General features: G+C 38.7%; 1 protein-coding gene across 3 annotated transcripts in view; it reads left to right on the top strand.

Moving 5' to 3' along the window:
- Positions 1 to 17168, top strand: part of tie1 (tyrosine kinase with immunoglobulin-like and EGF-like domains 1) — a 50319-nt gene that overhangs the window by 21016 nt on the left and 12135 nt on the right. Inside the window, exons 1-13 of one of the 3 annotated variants that reach the window (XM_042514520.2) lie at positions 4160 to 4451; positions 5953 to 6249; positions 6370 to 6480; positions 6646 to 6801; positions 7444 to 7575; positions 8839 to 8979; positions 9076 to 9204; positions 9873 to 10018; positions 11256 to 11400; positions 11489 to 11647; positions 12705 to 12845; positions 14692 to 14988; positions 16533 to 16823. In XM_042514520.2, the coding sequence (XP_042370454.2) occupies positions 4388 to 4451; positions 5953 to 6249; positions 6370 to 6480; positions 6646 to 6801; positions 7444 to 7575; positions 8839 to 8979; positions 9076 to 9204; positions 9873 to 10018; positions 11256 to 11400; positions 11489 to 11647; positions 12705 to 12845; positions 14692 to 14988; positions 16533 to 16823 (2209 nt within the window). In that variant the 5' untranslated portion in view covers positions 4160 to 4387. Of the gene's footprint in view, positions 1 to 4159; positions 4452 to 5952; positions 6250 to 6369; positions 6481 to 6645; positions 6802 to 7443; positions 7576 to 8838; positions 8980 to 9075; positions 9205 to 9872; positions 10019 to 11255; positions 11401 to 11488; positions 11648 to 12704; positions 12846 to 14691; positions 14989 to 16532; positions 16824 to 17168 lie in introns of those variants that run through there. The other 2 variants (XM_042514527.2, XM_042514533.2) reach the window with 2 other exon arrangements.

Raw genomic sequence — 17168 nt, 5'->3', positions numbered from 1 at the left:
ACACGCACAAACACTCATGTAATCACACGTTCAAGCGAACACTCACACGTGGTTCATGTCCCTGTAGGTTTCCATGATCCCTGGGAAGGGTTTCTTTATCAGACAACATGGGGTACATTGGAATGGAGGTCAGGGGTTTGTAAGTGCACTCGAGGGGGGGTGATTTAGAGGTCCTGAGAGGTGTGACTGACACCCTTGCTTAGGCTCCCAGGGCCCAGCAGGATCAGTGCGTGTGGAGCTGGGCCAGTCCGCCACACAATGAGAGGAAATGGGAATTTAATACAAACTTTCTCACAAAGTCTCAGAGACCTCCCGCCTCTGTTGCCGGTCTCACTTCCAGACACCCCCAGCTTCGCCATCACCACCTCCACTATAACCACAACAAAACGTCAGAAACAACTAAAACATGCCCAGGAGTGTGCTGCTATAAATTTGCTGTTTGACACGATTTAGGTGACATTTCCCCACAAGGATTTTTCTCAATGGAGTTTGTGAAATATTTTGCTTGTAACAGCAGCTACAGAATAAAATGTAACAGACAAGCATGGATTCAAAGATTTCCATTTTTTGTAATGACATTATGAAGATGAATTGAAAATCTGATTATTTAGTTATCGTCAGTGACAGAAGAAGTACTCACATCTTTTACTTAAGTAAAGGTACTATTACAGCACTGTGAAAATACTCCGTTACAAGTAAAAGTTGTACATTAAAATTGCTGCTTAAGTAAAACTAAGTATGAATCCTCAGGAACATGTACTTAAAGTATTAAAAGTAAAATTATACAATATAGAAAAATCTTTAAAAATGATAAGAAAACAACATACCCAAAAAAGTCAATATAAAAAAAATAGAAGAAACTCAAAATTATTTTTTTTAAAAATCACACCCCAAAACTCAAATTTATTAATCCAAAAATGAAAATAACACACCCTAAAAATTAAACACTTTAGGGGGAAAAGACACCACCCAAAACTCAAAATTATTAAAATAAATAAATAAATAAATAAATAAAACCAGAGAAAAAAACCCAAACATAAAAATTATAAAACTGTAGAAAAAGACTTAAATTTTTATCAAATAGTAGGCAATTCATTTTATGTTAATCAACTTTGAATAATCGACTAATTGTTTCAGCTGTACTTATAAAATATATAGTAAACTGTTTGACTATTCAATTTATAACAAAACGTCCCCTTTTATTAACTCTTCTTATGTTTTAATGCAAAAATAGTCATTTGTAAAGTAACTAAAGCTTTCAGTTAAATGTAGTCAAGTAAAAAGTACAATGTATCCCTCTTAGATGTTAAAAAGTTTCATGAAAAGAAAACTAATCAAGTAAGGTACAAGTACCTCAGATTCATACTTAAGTACAGTGCTAGACTAACACACAGGTTATAATCAGAGTGAATAATGCCTTACACAGAAAGCTGGCTGCATTAACCAACCCATGTCACAAAGAAAACCTAAATTTAAGTTACCATTTTGGATTTTATATAAAGGCATTAACTGCACTTGTATAGCTGTTACCTAATCTTGCGACCACTCAAGCGCTTTAACACTACATGTCACATTCACCCATTCACACACACATTCACACACTGATGGCCAAGGCTACCATACATGGTGCCACCTGCTACTCAGTAACCATTCATACGTACTCACATACCGATGGTGCAGCATCGGGGGCAATTAGGGGTTCATTATCTTGCCCAAGGATACTTGGACATGTTGACTGGAGGAGCTGGGGATTGAACCACCTACATTTCGATAAGAGGACAACCCAGTCTACCTCTGAGCCACAGCCACATGCACAACTATTGTCACTAGTTCACTTCAATGAAAAGATGCATTAGATTGTCACAGTAATGCAAAGGTGCAAAACTTAATCTCAAGTTTAAGAAACACCACTTCCTCTGTCTTTCTTTCTTTCTTTGATTGTTTGGAGTATTGACCTAAATGTTTGTTCTACTGTTGTTATAATGCCCGAGGAAGCAATATGTTTTAACTTGGCCAGGAGACAAACTGAGCCCTGTCTTTGTCTGGTATGTCATAAAGCAAGCGGCAGTCACTCTAACAACAAACAGTTCATAATTACTATAGAGCAACAAAGACTTTTGGATACAATGGCTAATGTCTGAGGAGCACAGCGTGTCCTCCACCCTGCATGTCCACCCCGCCAGAATAATTTCCTTCACATACACACAAACACACATGCACGGGCACACAATTAGTACTCTGCACACATGGAGTTACACACGTGCATGCTTTCAGTCTGTTTCACAGCAATGCACCATCACATATGGACAAACATGGTCATGCACATATACATGATACGCACTAACAGAGAAGCACACACCCTTGGTTTCTGGCTCCTAACAGTCTTAATGCAGCCAGAGGCATCTGTGTTGACCCAGCCTTTGGTCTTTTCCCCTTTGGTTTCCTTTAGAGGCTCCACCAAGCTGAGTCTGCAGCACGCAGCACTTTTCTATCTCTTCTTTCTCTGCTCTTCTTCCTTTGCACTGCTCCTCCTTTTTTTAAGTTAATTATAATGACAGAGTGCAATGATTATCAGAATATTGCCTCAATTTATGTGCAAAACTAGTTTGTTTACAAACTTTTGGCTATACCGTGCATGGACATTTGTTGCACCCAGATTTGTGCATTCTGCTCCTGACAGTTCATTATCACTGTTTTCATTGTCCATTCCTGTCAGTGGGAGTTTTTGAAGTGCGTGCAGAGGAAATACGATGGTCTTTTAAAAGAAGTTGTTCTGGCTTCTGAGCTGCACAGGTCACATTAACAGGTCAAGGGGACAATACAGATCTGAGCCAAGACCCTTTGTTTGCCAAGAATCAAAATGGAAACACTGTGATTTGCAGACAAAACAGTTCCAAACTGGGTGTAGCCATTTCAATTTTTGATTTGATTCATTTCTTTTTTATCACAGCTAATTGAACAAGCAGCAGGACATCTCCTTTGATTATACTGTGGTTCTCAGAGTGTCACTCATGCATTTTTTTATTGGAAATTGTAGGATTCACAATTATTTACTTTTTCAGGCGTGGCCACACTTTGCAAATAATTACATTATTTCATTCTGTGTTTTTTGACAATCCAGTAAACAACAGAATAGTCCTTGCAGGCCAAAAAAAGCCAAAAGCTCCTGAAATTGAAAACAGGATATTTGAAACAATAAGAAGTTGAGTCAACTTCAAGTCGATTGTCTGGAGCAGCGAGGAAATGTAAAGAAAACATCGAATCAGCTCGACAGTTTTTGCAGAGAAAATGAGAAAAGGCGCGTGCAGTTGTTTCAAAGTGAGACAGTGCAGCACTCTTAAAAGATTGGGGCAGAAATGGCAGAATAGACACAACAAGCATATTGTTCATCATTTCCTGAGGTTGACTGATTATAACAGAGAGGGAAGGAGGGAGGCTGACCATAAAAGCTGCAGGGATTGTAACCAAGTCATTGAAGTGAAAGAACAAAGCTGTTGCATTTGGCAAAACATGATACCAGCTGCTGCTGCATTTGGTGTTCCAGCTATATTATCTAGAAGAAAAAAAAATCAGGGTAGCAATAAAATGCAATGTCAGCCTCAGAGGACACATTGGAGCATGCAGAGTGCATGTGGGGTTCACACAAATGCATGTAAAATATGGGTAGCTGTAGAGTATTGTGGTTGAGAACACAATTATCAGCATGTTGTTGATGTATTTTGATTAAATGCAGTCTGACAATCTCCAAACATGTTCAATCTCATGTGCAAAAATCCTGGTGCCTCGCGTTTTGCGACATGAAAACAATTGTACAATATATTTCTTACAACACAGAACTAAGATAGACATGTAAACATTTCAGAAATACTAAAACCTATTACAATATAGTTAATACTACCCTAAAGTAAAATAGAATCATAAACATTTTAATGCGATCAGCACACTGTCATTTCACTGCTAAAACAGAGGACATTCGTAAGACGACATAGAATCAGTTGTATGCAAAGTCAATCAGAGTGGTTGGCACTATATTGGAGCAAAACGTGACAAAGTTTAAACTCATAAATACATTAATCGGATCGGGGAGGTCTGGAGCGCCAGCAGTCCTCCGCTGTCTGGTGACGCTCTTCCTTCCTTTCCCACCCAGAGAAAGCTGAGCTTTCCCTAAAGTCCAACTCTGCACTTAGTGTGACGGACTGTGATACACTCTCTGAAAGCTATACGGGACCGCTGTAGTCGTTACCGAAGTGATTTTACACCTGAACTGGAGCTCAGGGTTGTTCGCCAAGTTATGCGTAAAAAGGCGCAGCGCTCGCCGTGACTTAGCGTCACCGTGGATGTACATCTTTCTCTGTAAATCTGATTTAGTAACGACATCGTTTTCCTAATGGGGATTATAAATACCATGAGGATTTTGTGGGTGTTTGTATTATGGTTCCTTGGTGTATCAAGTAAGTGGGATCTTATTTTAATGCTGTTTGAGTACCTCTTAAACGGAGCAAAATATTAAAGTCGGCTTTCTTTCCGCAGAAATGCGATGTATATTTAAATTTCTCACCGAGTCTAAATTATTTGATAAATATATCGTTGAATAACACAATTTTTAATTATGTATATTTTGTTAAAGTCGTAAATACCCTCGGACTGAAGAGTGTGGATGTGTGATCCTTTGGGAAAACAGGAGCTCATCCATGTTTCCTGCTATTGTTCTGTGGATCTGGGGCTTAAGTATCAGAGTGAAGGAATGTTGGACAAAATGTTATTATTGGGTTCAGCTCTTTTATTCAAATAACCACATTCCTGAGGGCTTTTTTGCTTTTTTGATCTGATATTTTGAAAGATAGACTGTTGTTGATATTGTTTCTCAATCCTCAACTCAGGTGTCAGTGTGTGACATGTTGTAAGTCAAAGACTTTTGTAACAATTACATCGAGACTCAATACCTTACTCTTACTTGTGGCAGAAACAGACACGTGTGGACTACAAACTATATTTTTCTGCTATGACTTTTGATCTGTATTTGTACTTTGTGTTCAGATGGTCTACAGAATGAGTTTGTAAACTGTGTCAGGTGTGTAAAAAGAGGTTGACATCATTCTGTATGATTTAATCCAAAAGAGGAACTATTCTCTAGAGCATGTGATAATCAGATGTTGTCTGTTGTGAGCTATCTTTAATGTTAAAAACAGGATTTCTTCAGATTTTTTAATCAGAATACAAACATTTGTATAGAAGCCTGTGCCAAATTTTGCTGTATGAAGTGTGAGCACTACAAAAAGCCATCAAAGATACACTGAGACAGATTTTAGAACCAGCTGTACAATATTTTATTGGTGTCACCTAGTTTTGCAGTAAAATCCAGTACACCTGCAATAGAAATGTTCAAAACCACATATATTTTCTGTTCTTGTGTGATTAAAATAAGTTAAAGCACAATTCATATTCTCATTCTACTAATTTCACATAAGAAATATATATGTATCAGGGTGATGGTAAAGCTCCTCACTAAAATGATTTGTGTATCCTTGTTATCATGTTAAGCTCGGAATGACCAATAACCTTTATGTGCCGTAAAACCTCAATAAATAGACTGGGCTATCATCTCTTTAAATCAATGAACTCAATAGGCTTATTTTTGGTACAGGCATCTATATGGGAACGGCTATTAATTCCTTTCACACAAAACTGTTGCTCAGCAAATCTTTAAATACAATCACACTGTTTATTTAACCCTTTGAAACCTAGGCAAATTGGTTTTTTTTTCCCAAAAAACATAGGAAGAAGGTAATCAGCAACAAAAGAAGAGCCAGAAGTTGGCAACAAAAAAAACTGTAAAAAGTAATAAAAATAAATAAACATTACGTGAAAATTTGCTGGTAAAAAAAAAATCAAAGTGAGAAGTTTTATGGTATGTCAAACAGTTTCCAACATAATGTCCTGTCCGTCCCCCAGATGCTGTGATCGACTTGACCATGATCTCCACAGTGAAGGTCACCAACGTCAATCACTTCTCCATCTCCTGTATCAATGGAGAGCGCAGCCCTGCCCAGGTTGAGCTGGACATCAAGAGGGACAACAAAATCCTCATATTTCCCAAGAAGCCAAATTTCAAAGTTCATAAGCCTAGGAACAAGGAGGCTGTGGCCAGAGATTTCCGTGATCTGGATAATATTGGTATCTTCTACTGTGAATCCACTCAGGAAGTTCCTCCACTTGAGACGGCCACAATGATCAATAACTTTCCCAGAGGTGGGTAGAAACTGGGATTTTGTGCTAGTCAGGTCTAAACTATGACTCTACAGTTTTTATATCCATCCAGACTGAATGCTGTGTCATGGAAGATAATGATGTATCTGTGTTCATGTACAGCAAATTTTGTCCCAACTCACCTCACACTGACTGCTAACAAAGGAGAGACCGTTAACCTCAGCATGCAGCTAGTCAGCTCCCAAAAGAGAGATGTGACCTGGAAGTACAACGGTAAATCACTTAACACAACTCCAGAGATGCATAGGAAATTTATCGCACAATAAGAGGCCATACACTCCCAGGTTTTTGATAAAAGATCTTGTGCAGAAACGAATAGATGACTATGTTTTCAACCCATGGAAAATTATTCCCATGATGTTTTTGTGTTTCATGCAGGAAACTACTATTACATGACACACTGGAACGATGTGGTCAATCGCACTGCGGTACTCACTGTGGAGAATGCAGCTTTTGCCAATCAAGGCATCTACAGTGCCAGCTATGTCGGGGACAGCCCTCTCCAGGGAGCCTGGATGAGGCTCATTGTCAGAGGTGTGTTGGGTTCTGACACTCACACACTAAGAGACAGAAACACACACATATGTACATTTACACACTGAGGGTCAGATTGTATGGAGGCTTTTACGGCATCAGTCTTCTCAATCAACCATCAACCAAAAAAGCATATTACAACAAATGTCAAATATATCTTTAACACTTTTTTTTTTAAATAACTAATAAAACAAGTGGGAGATGATTTTGAACTTATTGAATTTGAGCTTTAACATAATGACATGTTTAAGAGAGACAGCACATGTTTTATTTCCTGTAGGTCATTATTGTAAATAGACATTATCAGTAACAACACCATCTCCACCCTCCACCTGCTCTGCTTTGAGATTCCCCTATATTCCCTCTCTCTGTGTCTTAACTAGATACAGTGGGGGGGGGGCAAAATATATCTAAATTATTTGATATGCACTTGAAGCCATTACAAGGTTCTGTAAGATGGCCAATGGCGAATGCAGTCAGAAAGTTATTAAGGGTTCAATAGACTGAAAGCTTTCAACTTTACAGACATGTTTAAACAAACTGCACATACTCAAGAAGGGCATAACATGTGTGGATTTTGCAGCTCACACTTCGTTGTGATATAGCTGTTTTCTAAGGAAAGAAAACTCTTTTTATTTATAGATTGTCCTAGTATGAAGTGGGGTCCTTACTGTGACAAAGACTGTCCAGAGTGTCTCAATGGCGGAGTGTGTCATGATGTCGACGGAGACTGTATCTGCCCTCCAGGGTTCATGGGAACGCGCTGTGAGACAGGTTTGTACTTAACTCAATTACAGGACAGTAAAGTAGAAATGACAGACACAGACAGAGAGTGAGAGGGAGGGGATGTGTATAAAGTTAGATATTTTTGCTCTGTAGTTGAGCTAAATGCTAATGCCAGCTTGTGAATGTGTTCACAGTGATAATGCTAGCATGTTGATGATTAGCAGGTGTAATTCTTACCATGTTATCACTTTATTTTAGTTTGTTAGCTTGCCAACATTTTCTAATTATTACTTAATAGAAAGTACAGTTTAACTGATGGGGATCACATTTGTTTAGCAGGTATTTGGTCATAAACCAAAGGTAATAACCCAACAATAAAGTAAAACATAATGTAAAACACTAAAACTGGGTCAAAATAACCCATTGTCTTGGGTTTGATTTGTGACCGTAGACTGTGAAATTAATGGATGTAGTCATTATGATGTCACCAATTGATCGAGATTGGCATTGTGGTTTTGCCGCCTTGTTTTCTGGAGCCAGAACTGACCAAATTTGGACAAGAGGTTGGAGCTGTGGATGAGCAAGGGGTAGATCTGACTGAGAACCCAAGGTGACACCTTGCGTACAGTCTGTTTTAAAGAAATCAAGCCAAAGAGCAACTAACCAAAAGTTGCCCCCAAAAATAGTAAAAAAAAATTTAGTTAGAAAAAAAGAAAAATGAACAGTAAAAAACAACAAACAAGAAAACAATGTTTTTTGTTTATTTATTTATTTATTTTAATTATAAGAGTGATCAATATAGTTTCCCATTCATTTTTCCTGGTTTTCCAAAAATATCTAATAATAACCCCCAGTTTCAGGTAATTTCCTTGTAATGTTTTACTTTTCATTTCTTTCTTCTATTTCTTTTTTTGCCATTTATGGGACATGTCTTGACATGTTCCTTATTTTGTTTTTACCAGTGTTGTCAAAAGAAATCAAACCAATTTTCTTAGGTTTTAGAGGTTTAAATCCTGGTGAAGAGGGTCTGAAAGCAGCACAAGAAAACTGATGACTTCATTTAAATGGCAGACAATCAACATTACATCTTAACTGCTTTTTGGTTATGACTTTGCCTTAACTGTTTGTCTTATAATATTGCAATAAAATATAACTATAAAATCAAGATCCGTGGATGACAAATGGGTATCCTTGCTGACTAGGTTCTCTTTCCTCTGGTGTTTTGCAAGGCAGGTTGAGGCATGATACAGCAAAACTCGAGGAATTTAAATAAACACATTTGTGAATTTATCTTTCTCTGATGGTTTGCAGCCTGCAGAGAAGGAATGTTTGGCCGAAACTGCCAGGAGTCATGTGACTCCACGCTGAACTGCAAGGGGCTTCGCTTCTGCCTACCAGACCCTTACGGGTGCTCCTGCGCCAGCGGCTGGTTTGGGAACCGCTGTGAGGCGGGTGAGCACTGCATCTCCTAAATTTGTCCCTGTATTTTCAGTTCAAGTGGTATGCATTTAGGTTTAAAAGCATGGTTTTTACTCTTTTGTGTGCCAGCCTGCTATAATGACATGTATGGACCAGACTGCAGACTGACATGTAAATGCCAGAATGGAGGAGTTTGCAACCGTTTCAGTGGATGCCAGTGTCCTACAGGTTGGAGAGGACAGAACTGTGAGAAGTCCGGTAGGTATCACCGCATTATATTAATCCTTATTTTGCTGGATGGCTCATCTATGGAATGCAATTGACTTCATTGATACTGTTTTTTATATTCTTCTCCTCATCACTGCAAAGCATATTTCCATTTTCATCCTTCCATCATGACCGCAAACATTTGGTAACATACACAAGTTAGAAAAAAATAAATAGCATTCAATTTAATTAATCTATTTCACCACACAAGCTGGCTTTATCAGGGTTTATCATAGAAACCCAAAGGGGAAGTCAGCATGCCTGGATTTAGGTTGGTTTGATCAAATTGCATGTAATCCATGAGTTTGTGACTGTATTTTCTTTTAATTTTAAGTTTTGAAGCCCTCGTGTCTGCACCAGAAACAGAGTGCACTTTTCTTGTTTTTTGATGCATAAGATAACATAAAACACATTTAATGGGACAAATGGTTTCAAAATTTCACCAAATGTATGATTGAAAAAAGATATATAACCTCTCTGTTTAACATTATTTGTGTCAGGAATTTTGAAAATGAGATGTGTAGTAGCTATTTACAACTACAGCTTTTTTTCTGGGAAATTTGAAATAATCTATTGCCACATCAGTTTAATTTTTTTGCTCTTCAAGTTGTGTACACTATATTGTATAATCTCTGTTCCATACCTCTATGTTTTTTCAGACCGGGCCCCCCAGATCTTGGACTTAGATAGTAATTTGGAGTGGAATCTGAACTCCAGCCCTCAAATCTTTTGTTCAGCCACAGGAAACCCCCTGCCCAGCCACAACAGCATTGAGCTGCGGAAGTTGGATAGCACTGTGCTCAAGGTAGATGGACCAATAGTTGGGCTGGGCATTATATAGATATAGATATTATATTGGTATCAGTAGATATGGTCTTAGATTCTGGATCCGTATATTGTAAGTGTTGTCTTCTCCTGGTTTTAAAGGCTACATGACATTAAAGTGATGTGATTTTCTGAGTTTACCAGACTGTTCTAGCTGTTCTATTATTTGCCTTTAACCACGTAATCATTAAATCCACATTACTAATAATTAATTATTAAAAATCTCAACCCTGCAATATTGATATGGAGGTAGGCCATTTAAACAAAAAATATAGTGATATTTCATTTTCTCCATATCGCCCAGCTCTGCATGCAACATTCCTGCCAAGACAACTTACATTAAGCCTGAATTAACATTATAAAAACACACAGGTTGGATAAAAATAAAGTCAATGTAGTCGGGCAGAGATTAAATACAAGTCCTTGCAAGGGAGGATTGCAAGACAGATTTATTATATTACTGTTTGTTTATTGTAGATTATGAATAACATGTCACCGCATTAAACAAGTCAGCAAGATTTGCATTTCTGTTTGGGTACAGATTAAAAAAACACAAGATGCAACATGTTAATTAATGAGCTTTGCAAGTGCTGATAGGCAGATGTTTACAGCTTTAGGGAGACCTAGGCTAACTCTTCCCTGTCATTTTGTAAAGCTAAGCTAATCATCTCCTGGTTGTAGCTCCATAATTAACAGACAGACATGAGCTCAGCATCAGCTAGAAAGCAAATGAGCTCATTTACGAAATATCAAACTATGCATTTAAATGTGTAAAATGTAATCACCCTAATAATCATTAATAAAAAATAAAATAAAATGCAGTTTGTGTACCTCTGGTAACATTGTCAGGTGCCATGAATAAAGTTAGATTGTACTGTGCCTTTAAGATTGGGCTGACACTTACAAGGTTGAGTCAAGCTCGGAGGAAGTTAACAACACAATGGGCTGACCAGATAAGGCTGTATCACTCCACAGTGCAGCAGTTACCACGTGTTGCCTATAAGTAACATGTTCAAATTCTGTGTTATTTTTTCTGTGCTGTTTCCTTGATAATAGAGGCAATCTGATAAAGAATTGTCCCAAAACTTCCCGCAGGAATAGAGGCATTTATGGAAGGATGTTCTTAGCGCCAATCCAGGCAGCAGCAAACATAGGCACAGGAAATGGAAATGTAGTTTTCATCTTGCATTGAGTTATATTGTGTGTTTTACTCTCAGGCGTCTCACACTGTCATGGACTCAAATAAGAGTACAGCCCTGTTTAAGATCCCTCGTCTGACTGCTCAACAAGGAGGGTTATGGGAGTGCAGGGTTTCCACCAATGGCGGCCAGGACTCCCGCAAGTTCATCCTCACCATTAAAGGTCTGTGTGTGGTTTCTTTACAGTCAAATTTCCAGTATGCAGACAAAAAACACATATACATTTTCAAATCTCTGCTGTGTCCACTCAGAGCCCCCTGTGCCCACTACTGCTCCCAAACTGCTGGATAAAAAGAGTAAGCAGCTGCAGGTGATGCCGATAGAATCCCACAGAGGAGATGGCCCCATTGTCTCCACCAGGCTCCTCTACAAGCCTGTGGAGAACGGAGACTCTTGGTCCTCCATTATAGGTAAGATATCATTCAGGGGTGTCAGCCTTTTTCGCACACAGCCATTTTACACGGAGAGCTCACGCTATAGGGTCGCTATGATGTCCCTTCTGTACTTCTTTGCATTTTTACGCAGAGTCAATCAATGGTGGAATAATACCACTCCAGTGCGTGATTTTAGACAGCATACCAGCATCGTGGAAGCAAAAGAGGCATGACGGGTGTAACGTGTAATACAACAGCATCTGCATTTAGTGTGACATATAACATATGTATCTGCGGTGCTTTATAAGCCACAAGTATGGCATAACATGAAAATGACAATTATTCACTCCCATCCCTCTTATATGGCAGTTTGTGCTAGGAGGGTAAGGAGCTCCCAAAATCTCAATGTTTCCTCAGTTTCTTGGACATTTTTGACGGCTGTTTTTCTTTGAGTAAGCTGCCGTCATAGGGTCACACCCATGCCATCTGTGGTCCCATCCTGTTGGCTATCCCTTTACACTGTCAGCACCGTTACTGTCTCTGTTGCTTGCTAAAGAGCAAGACACCTCTGCCCCCCCATTCTACAATTTAACTTTTATACAAAACAGCGAAGCAGGATATCGGCATGACATTCTCACCTTGAACAGAGAGCCACACTGCCAGAAGTATATTTTTGGCTTTCATCAGCAAAGAAAACATGGAATCACCAGGAATCTCCATTGTTTCATCACATTATAAGATAAGCCAAGGTTATGATGTATTACCTAAAGTTACAGAATAAAACAAATCATTACTTTTTGCTTTCATAATAATACAACTAATTTTACATGGAAATGCAGGCACAAATGAACCAAAATTAATACTTATTATAAATATCTTATTTCATCTAAAACACACTGCAAGTTCTAACTCATTATATAACTAAAAAAAAAGAGTAACTTACTTTATGTGGGTATACTTATATATTCTATGTACTTAATAATAATACTTTTATAAATGTAAGTTTTAAGGAAAATGCTATCCACACTTTCTGAGGTAAAACCATAGATAAAATCTTATGCAATCACCATTATGTGCATCCACTTTCTTCCAGTTTATAGTGACAAAGAGTCCATCACGCTGATGAATCTGCAGCCCTCAACCCGCTACCGCGTCCGTGTCCAGCTGAGTCGTCCTGGGGAAGGCGGAGAGGGCGCCCCAGGGCCAGAGGCCATCATGGAGACTGACTGTCCTGGTAAGACCCCAACTGGGATCAGACACATTTTTATATTTAAGTCTTGCCTGGGAACAAATGTCTATGGTCTTGCCCACATAACCTAAGCAAGCACAATTACCATGTGTCTGGTTAGACTAATAGTTTGCTGAGCAGTGGTTTTCCCAGGACTTAAAGAGCCTGTTGTATTTTCCCCAGTGAGCATATGTATGTGATGACTCGAGTAACAGACAAATATAGAAAGATACCAGTGGGCTGAAATGGTGTGTGGGCACTATTTGCTAAGATGAAAACACTCTGGGATCGAAACTACAATTTAAAAAACAAAAAAAAAATGTGTTGTCAGTCATCTAGTAGGAATCACAAAACAGTGGATAACAAGAACCTGCACTAAAGTGTCATGGATTTGATTTTATCTGTGATTGTGGTGTAGAGGGAGAGAGAATATCTGAATGTGTGAGTACAGAAAAGCTTATGAAAAAAAAACAGAATTAGGACAGTGATTGTTTGGATTGTCTGAGTTTCATACTTCTATTTAGTCTTTGGCAATATGTGGTTAGACCCATGTGTGACATGGAACACATTTTATTTGTTATAAGGGAGTGTTGGTCTCTTGCACAAGCACATGCCTTTGAGAAGGACCACACAACACTGAAAAGTTGTGTAAAATATGGCATATGATAACGACAAAATTTGCATAGACAAATCCTGTATTGATGCTGGCCATTCATCCATTGGGTGCTGTGTCCTATAATGTACAATTGACCAAAATGCAAGTAAACCACTATGACAGGTTGTGGGTTTCATCACAGAGCTCAGTGTCCCAATTTATCACTACACACAGCATGGGTCTTCAACAGGGAGCCCGGGACCCCTAGAGGGTCCTCAGAGTTACTGATGGGGGCTGTCAAGTTGTTAATATATATTTTTTTTAAATTTCTTTTCAAAAACTAAAATGTGTCTGGAAATTAACATTAATGCAAATCCAAAAAGAAATTCTATCTTTGTGATAGTGGAGTTTCCTCTCTCACCTTCCTGAGAAGCAAATACAGGTCAAGACTTCACCCTGAAGCTGATGTGGCCCCCTGCCCGACAACCACCATCTGCCCAGTTTATTTTGCAATGCAATTTTATAACCTACTACATATAACATATGTAGTAGGTGGTCACTGCACCATCTCTCTTTCAGCTAGGCTCCTGGCCCTGAAAAATGTGCACACACTCATGTACAGTGTGTGTGTGTGTGTATATATATATATATATATATATATATATATATATATATATATATATATATATATATATATATATATATATATATATACTAATCTTTATAGTACACTGTTTTTGCAGCTAGTATACACAACATATTTAACAATTTTATACTAAGGAATAAGGAAATATGAATGAAACATGCATCCATGCACTCAAATATGTGTAAAAATCTTATTCATATGTCAAACAAAAAGGGAGTTACACAATACTTGCACAGCTGGACATCAATCATATTGCAAAAGAATGGCTTTGGGGCACAGATATGCAGTCACATTCAGATCTCCAACCAAACTGCATTTCTTTGGACTGTGGGAGGAAACCAGAGCACCCTTATGAAAACCACATGAACTACGGGAGTGAATTCACAAAGAACTACAGTCAAGATTTGAAGCTAGTACCTTGTTGTGAGCTATCAGTTCTAACTGCTGTGTGGCAGCCAGTTGACATATAAATTGAGATAACCATCCAATTCCCTTCAAAATACTTTATCCATCCTTTAGGGGGCAATTTAGACTTGTTACTGACGTAATGAGAGAGATTCACAAGGAGCTGTTAGCACCCCCAGCTCATCCTGTGTTCTCTGTCGCTGCAGAGCCCACAGTTCAACCTGAGATTGACATCAGCTCGGTGGAAGGCCGCAATGCCACTGTACGCTGGCGACTGCCCGCCAACAATGGCGTTAATGCCGACACAGCAAGTGGCTTTTTAGTGCAGCTCATCGGCCCCCACAGTGAGAAACTACTGGAGGAGACCACCCTGCTCACTGTGCTCTCCACAAAGTTCCACAACCTGGAGTACCAGCAAGACTACACCGTGGTGGTGTGCCTCATCAACTGTGGCAGCAAGGGGCCGCTCTCCAAACCCTACCACTTCCGCATCAACAGCCAGGGTAAATAGAAACTGATGTTAATAAGCTGCAAGGAGAGGTCCATCTAAATGTCACAGGGTTTTCAATGCAGTTTATAATACCCTTCTAGTGTTGAGTGGCAAAGCAGGATGTATAACACAATATACAACACAGGCTCACATGTATTTTATTTTCATTGTAAATATACAAGCTAATAAATGGGATTAGATTTTCTTTAAAGACTCTAGAAAAGAGTATGTTTTGTGCTTGCTAGTTGCTTGGTGACTCTCTCCCTGCCCACAAACTTTACTGAGTTAAGGAAAAGTTCCACAATAGTTGGCAATGAGTGGAGACAAGTTTGAAAAAATCTATTCAGCTAAACAACGATGAAAGTTAAAGCCATGTCTTTTGTATTAAAGCTTTCCAGAGCAGATGTTTTCAGAGGTGTGGACTCGAGTCACATGACTTGAACTCGAGTCAAACAAAAACAAAAGACTTGTTACTCAACTTGGACTTTTACATAAATGACTTGTGACTTGTGACTTTCTAGTCAAAACACTAAAGCTTTGACTAGAAATTACTACATGATACCTTTCCCCAAATCCAAAGATTAAAGGTCTGGTGTGTAGGATTTTATGGCATCTGGTGGTGAGGTTGCAGTTTGCAAGCAGCTGAAACTTCTCATGTGTGCCAAGCATGTTGCTGAACAACAGTTGCCAACATGAAAACGTGAAAATATTAAAACACAAATGGCCGAATCAAGAGCCAGTGTTTGGTTTGTTTTTTCTGGGCTACTATAGAAACATGGCAGACTCTGTGGAATAGACCCACTCCATATGTAGATGTGAACAGCTCATTATATGGTAACAAAACACACAATGACTCTTGTTTTCAGTTGATTATAAACAAATAAAAAACAGTTGCGAATATTGTATTCCATGTCTTTCAATGGATGCCCCTAAATCCCTTACACTGAACCGCTAAGAAGTAAGTTAATTAAAATATATGCTAGCCATCAGTTCATAACATTTCATTTCCTGAATCAGCGAACAGTATTTATCCCCAGCAAGTCAAGACTGTTGCAGAAAATGAGAGTAAAGACAATTTCATTTGCATAGTAAAACTATGCAATGGACAAGAAAAAACTAGTTTTAGTATGCAAAACAAGTGGGTTGAAATTAGACACGGAGAGGCAACAACTTCCAACTTCATTCGACAATTGAAGTTGCACAAAGAAGGCTAAGTTAGGGCTGACTTAGTAATAAAATATCATGAGATAAAAGATAACAGCTAATTAACTTTTTAACAAACTTGTTTGAACAAATAAAGATAAATTTTAAAAAACTTTAATGATTCTTTTAAATTTAAAATATTATGGTTAAATGGCATTATAGTTAGTGAGGAGCACATCATGACTTGTTTACAACTTGAAACTCAAAGTTTAAGACTTAGGACTTGCGGTTTTGACTTAGGAAGTGACTACAGACTTGCCTGTCATGACAGAATTTGAGTTCAAAGATTTGAGACCTAGTTTTACAGTATCACTGTTGATTGCGATTAACTCTGATGGTTGCTCTGTGTCTCAGGTCCGTCATCCCCACGCAACGTCGAGGCCCAGGCCCTGTCTGTGTCAGCCATCCAGGTGAGGTGGCAGCCTCCTGAAGATCCCAATGGAGGCATAATTAAATACATCATAGAGTACCAGCCGGTCGGCCTGGGGAGTCCTCACCCTTGGGTGGACACAGACGATGGCAACAAGACCACCAAAGATGTGACAGCACTCAACGACAGTACACTGTACCAGTTCAGAGTGAGAGCTTTCTCCAAAGTGCCGGGAGAGTGGAGCAAGTTTGTTCAGGCGATGACACAAGGGGATGGTGAGTTGGAGGTTATCATCTGCTTGCCCAACTTTATCTGCATTACTACAACTGACATGTTGATAAAAGATTAATTCAAGCTTTCATGACAGCTTTCTAGTTATAAAAGATTTGAGACCTACATATGGGATGTCAGATCAGGAAAGTTACAATAAGCTTTGTTCTTGCAAGTATCTGCCGATGCCAAGCCCCAACTTGTATTACCTGGATAATACAGCTGCAGAATTCACATGTCAAGTGCATTAAGTTATTCAAATCAATCCAGTGTGTACGCTTGACAATTTAATAACTCTGCAGTGCAATACAAGAAAAAATGTCTGCATCCAAATAGTTCCAATTTTAGTT

This window comes from Plectropomus leopardus, chromosome 5 (assembly GCF_026936395.1).
Source record: "Plectropomus leopardus strain MGB_pleo_1.0 chromosome 5, ASM2693639v1, whole genome shotgun sequence".
In the NCBI taxonomy this organism is placed as follows: domain Eukaryota; kingdom Metazoa; phylum Chordata; class Actinopteri; order Perciformes; family Serranidae; genus Plectropomus; species Plectropomus leopardus.
The sequence above is the reverse complement of the archived record's forward strand: the minus strand, read 5'-3'. Positions and strand labels throughout refer to the sequence as shown.